The sequence below is a fragment of the Eptesicus fuscus genome, chromosome 7 (genome assembly GCF_027574615.1).
Source record: "Eptesicus fuscus isolate TK198812 chromosome 7, DD_ASM_mEF_20220401, whole genome shotgun sequence".
Classification (NCBI taxonomy): domain Eukaryota; kingdom Metazoa; phylum Chordata; class Mammalia; order Chiroptera; family Vespertilionidae; genus Eptesicus; species Eptesicus fuscus.
Window position 1 is genome coordinate 32,284,745 of NC_072479.1, and position 12,692 is coordinate 32,297,436.

The 12,692-nt window shown below is 35.9% G+C and overlaps 1 protein-coding gene across 2 annotated transcripts in view; it reads right to left on the reverse strand.

The window, feature by feature from the left end:
- Positions 1 to 819: 819 nt before the first annotated feature.
- ACSS3 (acyl-CoA synthetase short chain family member 3) overlaps positions 820 to 12,692 on the reverse strand; it is a 178,123-nt gene continuing 166,250 nt past the window's right edge. Inside the window, exons 14-16 of one of the 2 annotated variants that reach the window (XM_008143810.3) lie at positions 4,059 to 4,158; positions 3,797 to 3,972; positions 820 to 2,964 (exon numbers count right to left, since the gene is read on the reverse strand). In XM_008143810.3, the coding sequence (XP_008142032.2) occupies positions 2,896 to 2,964; positions 3,797 to 3,972; positions 4,059 to 4,158 (345 nt within the window). In that variant the 3' untranslated portion in view covers positions 820 to 2,895. The remainder of the gene's footprint in view (positions 2,965 to 3,796; positions 3,973 to 4,058; positions 4,159 to 12,692) is intronic. The other variant, XM_054718823.1, reaches the window with a different exon arrangement.

Here is a 12,692-nt window from a genome sequence, read left to right on the forward strand (position 1 = left end):
ATTTTTGTATTTAATTTGCTATGTTTGCACGTACATTACATTTGTTTTGATGTCTATTTTTGTTTAAACAGATTCAGTCATAAAGTAATGGTAACAAAAGCCCTCTCCATTGTCAATAAAAAAGAATACTTCCAATCCTCTGTTTAAGCTTTGTTTTCTAGTCACGTAAAGTTGAACAATTTACTGAAAATCATTCTTTTAAGGAATCTCCTCAAAAGTGAGTCAGCCACAAGGGGGAGTACTAAACTTGCTTATGAGAGTGATTTTACAATTTTCTGAAAATGTTGCCTGGGCAGAAACAATGGAAAAGAGCTTTTTAAGCTCATCTGAACATGAGGATGCTGACTCACAGAAGTGAAATATAATATAAAAACTATATTATAACAATATAAACTACATTTGTATCTACTCTTATACAGGATTTAATCACAGAAGTTTCTCCCCTTTAGAGATCATAAGCAAGAAACAGTAATCATTTATAACAGACTCAAATATATAGGGATAAAAAAGATCCAGCTATGTGTCTCATAAAAGCATAAAATACTCTTTAATTTATAGGATAATATCTGTCAGATTCTAAAATCCATTTAATCCACTTAAATTCCATTTAATGACCATCTAGCAATATTATACATTTTCACATAATTAATAATCTAAGTCTTTACAAATACAGTTTTATATAAATCAAACTGCTTTTTAAATGAAAAACAGGTCTTAATTGTATATACCCAACATATTTTCATGAGCAAAATAACTTGAAAAACACTTCTATAGATTTTAAAAGAAAATATTCATATTTTAATTTTTTCAATGTCTTACAGTAAAAAATTATGAAAATATGAAAGATCATACAGAATTTATTTCATCAAATTTAAATATGATTGCATTTTTAGTAACATTATATTGTTATTTTTAAAGGTACATTTAATTTGGAATATTTTAGGTACTATGTAGTAAAAGTGCTTTATGATATAAGTATTAACATAGAAATTTCCTTCCCCCCCCCCCCAAATTTTAAGCAATCTGATGACTTGAGTGTCTTTCTATTCCCATAATTATTAGTGTAAACGTGACATCCTCTGACCTTGCAAAGGAGATAAATTTCCTCAACCAGACACAAGAAAAAGCTGCTTTCCCATCTTGTGCATTGTTTTCTTCTCACTCAACTAGAAAATAGCTCCAGCCTGCTTGCTGAAGTGTCCCTTTCAATGTGATTACCAGGGAAAATGTGCAAGAAATCAAAGTTGTAACCCTTTACACACTTCTTCATTTGTGTAATATACCTTGAGTTTATTATACCTTGCAAATGATACAGTTTCAGATAAAGAATTTCCATCTCAAATTAACTGAATCTTACATGAAAAAGTAAGGTAATACAATTAAATGCTAAGACATAACAAATGGACTATTTGTTAAGATTACAGATATGATAACGGACTAAATGTACCCAATATAAGCTACACTTTAAGAAACTCAACAGTTTCAAATTATAAACTGAATGTCTGTCTAGTTGGTTTAATTGAGGCTACTAAAATAATTAACAAAAACAACTAGATGAATATAGTTTTTCCAGATGTAACCATCAAAAAGCCAATTTAAGCAAATAGAAATTTACTTGAAGAAGTCATTTATTTGAATAGTCTATGGTCCAAGTAAAAAGCACACACTTTCAAAATGTCTTTATACAGTTTATAAGCAATTTTATAAAACAAACAAGTAAATATTTTCTTTATCTAATATCTCTGACATATATTTCATGTACCCAGACTATCATATTAGGACAGCTGTTCTTCACAATAATGTTCCTAATGGACTGAAAGATTAAGGAATACTTTGAGTACCATCAAAGACTCAATGGGCATGGTATATTTTTGTGTTTAAATGAATTCTTTGATTACTGATAACATGTCCAACTCTATGTAAACCAAATATTTAATTATCCATATTGTCTACTCTGATTAATTGGAACATTATCACAAGCTTATTAACAAAGATTCATTTTCAATGTTTTAAAAAATATATCAATGGTTTTATACAAGTTTAAATGCAAAGATGTGTTCGGATGTCACAATATCTTTAGTGGGTTATTTAAAAATTAGAGATTTTACATAAAAATCTGATATTTTTGTTTCTCTTAGCATAATGTAAAAACTTCTACATTTCTTCCTGAAGAGCTTTCTTTTTGCCAGTGTACCCCATTTCATATAATTTCCTTGTTTCCATAAGAAGCTGGAATCATTAAGTACAGTTCACTGAGAACCAAAACCAGGGGAGGGGCTCCAAAAAACCCTCATCTCCATGACAGAGAGAGGGTTAAATGACCTCCAGACTCGTGGCCAGGCACAGGATACCCTTGACTAAGTAACAAATGACCTGACCCCAGAGCTGTATCCAAGAAGCCAGCTTTCCCTCAGGAAATGACAAGACAGATCCAGCTACCTAGGAAATCACCGATTAGATGATTACCATGCATGTGGGCAACTCAGTAACATTAGAAAACATTCCAAATTTCCATAAGAAAAATTGTAATCATTTTTTTACTTCAACTTGAATTTTAGGTTTTGGGTCAAAGCTGCAGATGCCTATTTTTAGGAAGTGGCTCTATATTAATGTCACTTTGAATCAAAATGCTTTGGGGGGAGGTACAATTTTAAAAAATCATTCATTAGATATGTTTTTCTAAAATTAAAGTACTAGACAACCTATAATGAGTCATGTTACAAGTAATTGATAACAATGCTAATTGGGTCTAATCACTAGTCTTCCAGTGCCTTTTTTTTTAAGACCACACTTCACAATTCACATTTCAGCTTGCAAGTAATTTCGATGTAAATAGTTATTTCTGTGAAATAATTCAAAAAACTTGACTCCAATTAGAAAATCGACTCAAAAAAGTCATGATGCCTGTTTTAGCACGTCTTCTATGTGCCTAAAAATGCTGGGGTCTTCGATCGTAGGCGTCACCTGAAAAGAGAAGTAGAGGCATGAGGGCACTTCCTTGAAACCCTTTCATACATTCTATAATTAGATAATTACATGCAATGTTGGATTCCCCACTATCTTATAATACTCATACGTAAGTGTTAAAAAACAGGGAACTTTGAACCTAATATTTTAAAATGTCCCTCAGCTCTCCAGAATGACAAAACAAACTGTCCTGTTAGCAAAACTAATGGTCCTCAATGCTACTTTCTACAGAATTCCTCTTGAGACTTTCTATGTGCCTCTATAAAAATAAAAATAAATTTTGCATTTGCTCATGCACTACTCTACTATTAAAATATGTGTATCTCGGTAGGTACAATATGCAGACAAATTGTAAAGTACATATGCTTGGATCAGCCTGAAGTTTCCTATAATAATTTTCACTCAGTACAATTAGCATATTCATCAATGCAAAGAGTTTAAACATGTACAGCCGGCCTTGATTACTTGCTTTCTCACTAACAGCCATTAATGAATACAATGAAGGAAAATGTAACTCAATAAAGATTGCATTTCCACAAGTTTGATTGGATTTAACTAACATATTTACTAATAGTAATATTTTCACACACTGATTCTTATATTCTCAAAACATATGATTTTAATTAATCCGTGGTTCTCCAAAGCTATGATTCCTACAGAGTGGCTATGCAATTTCTCACTTAACATTTAAAAAAGTGATATTATGTGTATTTTAGGGATGCAATTCATGAATTCTTGCTTGAGAACCATTTTCAAGAACTTCGCTGATGCCAAAGAAGTGGGGATAAACCATTTCAAAACTCAGCATTGAACATCCTTGATAATTTACCTTGTAAGGCTTGCCATTGACAAGGGCAGACAGAGCTGACCGTGGAATTTTGCCGGATCTAGTTTTTGGTAACTGTTTGACAAAAACTGCATTTCGAAAAGCAGCCACAGGGCCAATGCTCTGTCTAACGTGCTTCACAATTTCTTCCAACACTTGTTCCTCAGTTGTATTGATACCTAGGGAGAAGGTCAGATGGGAGGCAGTGAATTAACCTTAGTTAATCATTCAGGGCCCAAACAGTCAGGGAGGACAAAGCTCTCACCTTTTTTCAACACGCAGAGGGCTAAGGGGACGTGCCCTTTCAAAGGGTCCTCCTTGCCAACAACAGCGCAGTCGGCCACAGTGCCATGGGAAAGGACTGACTGTAATAAGGAAAAGCATTCATTTAGAGTGTGTGTTTGTGTGTGTTTGTGTGTAAATTATTTTAACTGGGAAACTAAGTACATGTCAGATAACTCAAAAACACATACCTGTCGGTGTGAAAATTACTACTAATTCACAATTCATATCTTACTACTGGTGTGAATGGTTAGGATCCCCACGGTAGTCACTCACAAAGGCTGACGGTAATTAACACAAATTGCTTAGTTTACCTGGAAAGTAAGGAATTTGTTTCTTCATCTCAATTGTTTATTAGTGAAGTCAGGGAAAATATGCCGGGGACACCACAGGTTAACCAAATGCAACAGGTCTCTGAAAACAGACAGCCTCATGGTGATTTGGCTTTAGTGCTGGCAACCAAAAGCTCACCTACCAGGAGTCCCTGGCAGCCCCAGGTCTAAAGACGGAGTGCTTATATTTTTGCATCTGTTACTAAGCAAAGACTAGAGCATTTCTTTTCTTGAGTGACCACCCAACCAGAGAAGACTTTCCGAAACAAGAGAAGAGACTGGACATGGAGTGAAGCCCTGACATCAAGGAGTCACATTGTCCAGGAGCCATTTTCACATGCTCACCCGAAGCTCTCAGTGTCTTAAAGTGAATATCCAAAAAGCTATTTTCTGAAAAAGTAATACGTATTTCAGTGACTGCAAATCTCCAGTGACTAGACAAAACAGTGAACAAGATACCAACAGTTCATTTAGGAGCTCTCATTCTTTCTTCCAGTCATTCATTCAACAAAGATTTACTAAACACTTCCTGTGTTCCAGCCACTGCACTAGATTCAATGGTGAGCAAAAACAGGCGGAGCGAGGTCTCATGATGACTATGGCCTAGTAGGGGAGAGCAACATTAACAATCAAGCATAAATATTTGGTTATCATAAATGTCTAAATATAAAAGTATAAGGGCTTTGGGGCATTAATCTGTTTTTATATGTGAAATAGAGCAAAAGTAACCAAGTTGGCTGAAGGATACGGATGTCAGAGAAGCCTTCCCTTAGGAAATGACAATAAGCTCTGGTCTAAAGGATTAGTGGACAGTGATTGGGCAAAGAGGAGGGAGCCCTGTGCAAGGACTGTACGTGTACAGTCACACCCGAAAGAAACCAGTGTGGCCGGAAAGCAGGTGCAAGGCTGAGAAGATGAAGCTGCAGAGGTAAAGAGAGGCTGTGCAAAGACTTCCAACTGTAGTTTTGGCAGCACTGGGATGGTAATAAAGCACTTTTAGGAGTTGAGGAAGAGATGCAAGATCAGATGGATTCTTAAAGTTAACTTTATAATTTAGAGTAGTTTTAGGTTCATAGAAAACAGCAGAAGTACAGAAAGTTCCCATATACCTCCTGCTCCTGTATACGAACAGCTTTCCCTACCATCAAAACCCCTCACCACAGTGGTATGTTGTTACAAGTGATGAACCAACATTGACACATCATGACCCTAGTCCATAGTTTACTTTAGAGTTCACTCTTGGTGTACATTCCATGTGCTTTACGACATGTATCCACCATTACGATATTTTTCAGAATGGCTTCATTGCCCTAAAAAAAACCTGTGCTCTGCCTATTTATCCCTCACTTCCCCCTAATCCTTGGCAACCAGTGATCTTTTTGTCTCCAAAGTCCTTTCCCAGGATGTCCTGTAGTTGGAATAAAACAGTAGATAGCCTTTTCAGATTGGCTTCTTTCACCTCAGAGTGGATTTTGAAAAACACAAGCTTGTTTCACATGTGGAGGGTAAGTAGCAGATTGGTGAGTGGGTATCACAGTTTGTGCAGTGAAACCACCTAAGAGGCTCCTAGAGTAAACCAAGGATATGGCAGTGGGACTGAAGATTCTAGCGTTTATTTAGAAGTAAAACGGATACAGGTGATAAATTGGATATGGAACATGAAGAAGCGAAGAGTTAAGAATGATTCTGTGTGACTGGATCAGAAAACTGTGGTACATTTACACAATGGAATACTATGCTGCCATAAAAAAGAAGGAATTCTCATCATTTGCAGCAACCTGGATGGAATTGGAGAACATTATGTTAAGTGAAATAAGCCAGTCAATGAAAGAAAAATACCACATGATCTCACTCATTTATGGATAATAAAGAACATTATAAACTTGAACAAAAAGATAGATACAGAGACAGTAAAGCATCAAACAGACTGTCAAACTACAGAGGGAAAGTTAGGGAGAGGTGGGAGAGATAAGAGATCAATCAAAGGACTTGTATGCATGCATATAAGCATAACCAACGGATGCAAAACTCTGGGGAGTGGGGTGGGGGGTGGCAATGGTAAGATATGTACACATATAATACCTTAATAAAAAAAATTGAAAGAAAAAAAAAGAATGATTCTGTGTATTTGGTTGAGCAGCTGGTTGGATAGTGATGTCATTTGCTAAGCAAGAAAATGCTACTGAGGGCTAGGCCTGAGAGGAAAGATCATGTGATAAGTCTTGGAGACTTACTGAGGGAGTGTTGAGACATCCAAGCCAGAGCAGTTGGAGCTGAGGAAAGGCTCAACCTGGAGATGCATATTTGAACAGCATTAATATTAGATGCTAATAAAGGCTGTGGACATGGACAAATTCGGGAGAAAGCAGTGAGAGAAAAAGAGTGAAAGCCTTAAGGAACTGCAACAGCTAATGGCTACATGAAAAAGAAGAAGCAGATAAACTTGACTAAAAAGGCACAACCAGACAGGTAGGAGAGAAATCAACAGAGTCTGGGACATTTCACTTTCAACTCCCAAACTTTCCATGAAGAAACTTTTTCTCTTTTGAATGAGCCAAATAAAAAATGAACGTTCTCTCCTCCGAGCTCCTGGAAAACTCAGTGAACTGCTAGAAGGTTTGGTATAAACCTGGTGTGCTACCTCACACAGCCCTAATTAAACATACAAGTCAACCTTTCTCCTCTATCCTATCGTTAGCATCTACTCTGAAATTTTGAGTTGCAAGGGTTCACATCCACACAGGTTTTGACTTCTATAGTGTGGAGGGTAGAACTTGTTAAATAAAAAGTTTCTGTACTACATGTTTTATTAACTTCATTGCTAAGGTAAATACATGCACGCCCTCCTTCCATTAGCTGGGCCTGACTAAAGCACATACTCGACCATGCAATGCCACGTTCTCCCACTGCTTCCATCTGAACTCTCACAGATGCTTACAGCAGCTTTCTCATTTGTTAAGGTCTTAATTACTTTTTAGACTTGTGTGTTGAGAGTAGAAACAGATTTTACTGCCAGGGATTTGTTTGGGTAGTCACTAGTTCATGGAGGAGAATATTTTGTCTGTAGCAGGTGGGATATAGATGGGATGGGGTCAATTCTGTAATTCTGATTTACTATTCCTATTTTTATGAGTAGAGAAAAACAATTTTACTTGGCTAACAAGAGTTAAAAGTGTCACACAAAAAAAACCTCACACTTATTACAGTGTTCATTGGTGCCATGAGCCTTTGTACCTGAGTTTTTGAAATGCCAAGATATCAGTTCAACTCACTGTAAAAAAAAAAAAATCGATCATTCAGATATTTTGTCACTTAACCTATATGACTGTAATTTTAACTAAACATCAAAACTTCTAATTTGTTATTCTTTCACATTGTTATTTTAAGCTCAACATGTTGCCTTCCTCAATCTTAGTGTTTTATTTTTGTTGTTTTTTTTTTAAATATAACTTATCAATTTTTTACAGAGAGAAAGGGAGAGGAATAGAGAGTTAGAAACATCGATGAGAGAGAAACATCTATCAGCTGCCTCCTGCACACCCCCCACTGGGGATGTGCCCGCAACCAAGGTACATGCCCTTGACCGGAATCGAACCTGGGACCTTTCAGTCCATAGGCCAATGTTCTATCCACTAAACCAAACTGGTTAGGGCAATCTTAGTGTTTCTAGAAGTAAATGGGAAAATTTTGACTGGTTTTCTATAAGGGCAGGGAGTATTTTAAAATCAGAAGTAATACATAACACAGTTCTCTATAATTTCAAAGTTTCCCATTTTTTCTAACTGTGTATAAATTTTAAAAAATTTGTGAGAGATGATCCCTTCTCATAATTGCATGTCATCTGTAAATGAGGTTCATTATTATAGTGGATAAAATATTATATTTATCTATCAGGGTTAAAAAGATACCATAAAGGAAGGGAGGCAACCAACTTCCTATGTTGGCCCCACCAACCATACTGACATGCCAAATAATGATTTCAACAACTGAGTCATTATAAAAGAAAACATCAAAATATGCCTTGCCAACATTTGAGGGACATAAGCGAGCCAAATGTTCTGTGAGGAAAAACAATCAAAAGCCACGTTTGTACATTCCCTTTGTATAAATTCTATGATGCAGCTTTAAAAAAGAAGAATCTCTTACCCTTTGAGACAGCATGGAGGGACCTGGAGAGTATTATGCTAGTGAAATAAGCCAGTCAGAGAAAGACAAGCATCACGTGATCTCACTCATATGTGGAATCGAATGAACAAAATAAACTGATGGACAAAATAGACCCAGAGACATAGAAGCATGGAACAGACTGAGGAATCTGAGAGGGATGGCAGGGATTGGGGGTAGTGGTGGGGTAGTGGGGTGCCAGAAGCCAATTTTAGCATGTCATAATTACAAGAGTTGCATCAAAAGGTTGATGAAGCTTGGAGGCTCAACAAGGGCTGAGCCACATATGTAATCATCTGTTGGAAAGGCTTAAAAGCATCTCCCCCAAACCTGAATAGGATAATGGTTTGCTGCCAGACAGCTCAGAGCATCTTAATCTACATGTTATTGCCTCCTGTTGACAAAACACCTGAACAGCTGTAGGCTATTCCCCAATCTGACAATGCTTCTGTAAACCCTACCCTTTGAAACCCTACCCTTTGAAGTATATTATCTCCACCTTGCCTTAGGACAAATTGTGTTAATAAAAAGCAAGGGTCCTGAGTCAAAGGGAAGTCTTTAGCTCCTTTAGCTGAAGCTCCTCTGACCCCAAATGCCTTTCAAAACTATCTTTCATCTTTAGATTCCTTATTGAATCTACACACAGCCTTTCTCCAGATTGCTGAACCCTTCATAATGCTGGGACAAGAACCCCGGCAGTGGGGAGAGTAACTGGGAAACTTATATGCATATATGCATAATTCATGGACACAGACAATAGTGTGGTGAAGACCTGGGAGGGGCAGGTGTGGGGTAGAGGGGATCAATGGGGGAAATGAGGGGGTGCATCTCTAATACTTTCAACAATAAAGATAATTTTTTAAAAAAGAAAGTGACTGTGAAATAAATAATTAACTAAATTCTATGACAAATCTGTGGTTAATAGACAAATCCCCCCTAAAGATAGAACTTAAATGGTAATTGTCTCACCAAAAGTAAGTATATAAATAGGTGATGGCAAAAGGTCTGATAAATGTCTGTTATTCATTGTTACAGGTGACTGCCCCTGTTGTGTGAATTTTAATGAATTAAAAGGTTGCACCTTTAGTCAGCTATGTTACATCAGCTTCTCAATACTTTGTTGAGTATTTTCATTTAAGAAAACATAATTTAAATCAAGCACCCCATAAGATGTGAGAAGTTGAAGAAGAGGAATGTTTCTTCATTTCCTCTGACATTGGAGTCATCTAGAAAATCTCCAGATTTTACATCTTCATCAATAATCATATTGATATACTAAGGAAAATATTCATCTATTTTATATTTATGTAAATCCAGGAATTAGTTAATGCTGGGTAGAAGTGAAATTGCATGGCCTCTTTGTTGAATATGCACTTTATAGAAATATATTCAATTTTGAAGAAATCATTCCTGAAATAGTGAACAAGATAGCTAACTTGGTGAGAACAACCTTAAAAAAGGCAAATTATATGTGAACACTGCCGTGGGCTCTAAATGCTATATTTTAACACCAGATTTCCAAGTTCCCCAAGATACTACTAAGTACATTTAATAAACTAGAACCTAAGCTACCAGAGAAAGAATGAAACAGGAAGCCCAATTTGTTCCCTGGAGATATGTCTGCATGAAAAGGTCTGCCCACAACTGCGAAAGAGAACCAAGCACGAAGGATAATTTTAGCTCAGAAGACCTGAACTACTAGATTTCAGATCCAATTTCCTTAAGAAAACCTTGAACTTCCACCAAAGTGTCCCAAATGCCCAGCTAGATGATAGGCTTTTAAATATTAATCAACTGTTCAAATAGATATGATTATTACTTAACAGTTACAGAATGCCTCACACATATTGGTATCTTCAAGGAAAATGTCCTCTTAAATTTATAAAAGCTCTCTTAGGACTCTACTTTCTTATGATGAGAACAGAAAATAACATAGGGTTTCCTGAAATGTTTTGGATATAACAATTTTAATAGCATTTCTGTTTGATTAAGTCTTATTTTTATTTTGAGAAGATGGAAAAGCACAGATATTTTCACCATATATGAAAACAACATTCTGTCCACTTTTAATTTCTACAAATGAGACTTCCAAGAGATTAAAACCCTCAAGTCTTATTTTACAAAGGCAAAATGAAATCCAGCATTCACTACTGAGAATCTTGGAAAAGCATTTATATATCCAGTAAGGTTTGGGCACTTTCATAAAAGCTGGTTATGGCATCAATGTTGTAAACATTTCACATACATCTTAACTGTCACTGTATTAAGCATTTGTGTTAGGAGATGAAAAAAAAGGCCAATAAGGCACGCTAGTTTACAACTCTCTCTAATTGATCCCGATATAGAAAAGACAAACCTGATAGGAACTGAGATACTAACTTTCTTATTAGACATCAATATGAATTAAAGAGTTAGCCATTTAATTCATATAAAGGCTTGAAGGCTGAGAGGTGTCCTGTTATGTGCTGTAAGTACTCCAAGACTCAGTGACAACATTCCTGTTAAATGCCATTGATTCCAGCACAGTTTTTTAATTTTAACTGGCTACCTTTTGTCTGGCTCACTCTGCTGTTACATATTGTGATAAAAATGTCAGCAGAAACATATTAAAGTACAATATATATTTAAGTAGGTTGATACTTCTCCTTTCATTCCAAAAATAGAACAAAGAAGTTTGATATTAAGATCTGTGCATATGTAATCTCATATTTTGATTAGCTGAGTCAGCCATAAATGAAAGTAAATACTGGAAGTAATCTCCTACAAGCAAGAAATTAAAAGTTCATAGAACCAGAACCACCTTTTGCCACCACACTGAAATATTTGAAGCGTAAATTTCAATTTCAAGTTATCACAAAATCCAGAGTCAGTTAAAAACAAGATAATATTGTGTATGCACATGAAGGTCACATATTCTAAGCCATTTTCTAAAATGCTTTCCTTTTACTCAAATACTGTAAATCCTCAATTCTGTGGACCTCTATTTAATGGTCTTCAGATTTAATGGACAACATTTCTGCTCCATATGTCATATGTGAAAATTAAGACCCTGTTAATTTTAAAACTCTGTTAACCAAAATTTGCTAATAATCAAGTTAACAGGTTATTTTTTTGTTATTAATTCGGTTATTTTTTTTATTTTTTAAATATATTTTATTGCTTTTTCACAGAGAGAGAGGGAGAGGGATAGAGAGCTAGAAACATCGATGAGAGAGATACATCGACCAGCTGCCTCCTGCACACCCCCCACCGGGGATGTGCCCACAACCAATGTACATGCCCTTGACCGGAATCGAACCTGGGACCTTTCAGTCTGCAGACCGACGCTCTATCCACTGAGCCAAACCGGTTTCGGCTTAATTCGGTTATTTTTAATAAATTTTAGTAAATATGCTGTATGTTGGAAAAAAAACACTGCAGTAATTTCTCCAACATAAATATTACATATCTACAACCATAGTCTACAAATTTAAACCCAAGAGTCACCACTCGTAAACAATGTCCAGTGAATGATTAGCACGTGATCACACTGCACTGTGAGCGGTAATTGGTTCTGTTGTCACATGGCGTGATTTTTTGCAGCAGTTTTAATACTGCTCATTGATGTTCCCATGCCACGCCCCAGACACGTGAATTTGTTTACTCAGAGTGACTGGTGAAAGCACACATATACTAGTCCTATTCAGTATAAATTTAAAATTACTATAATACATATAGGAAACTTTCCTGTGGAATTAAAATTTTCATACATACTTAATTTTAATTAAACAAACGAGTCTACATAAGTAAAAACAGGTAAACTAACTATCAATTTTTTTTAACATAAGCATTCAGAAAATCTATTATATAACAGACTTTTGGCTTTAATGGACACCCCTTCGCCAGAATTAGTCCATTACATGGAGCTTTCTCATTGTCACTTTTTAAAAAAGTCACTTGTCAAGCAGTGTTAAGCTATTAAATTTAGGCTGAAGATAACTATGTCCTTTAAATAAGGTGATCATCTTTTAATCAAAGGAAGGGAACTAAACTTGGATTCTGCATACTCTGACCCCACCGCATTTTAATCACACTACGTTAGATATTTCTGCTTTCATTTAAACTGCAGTTTGCCCTACTCT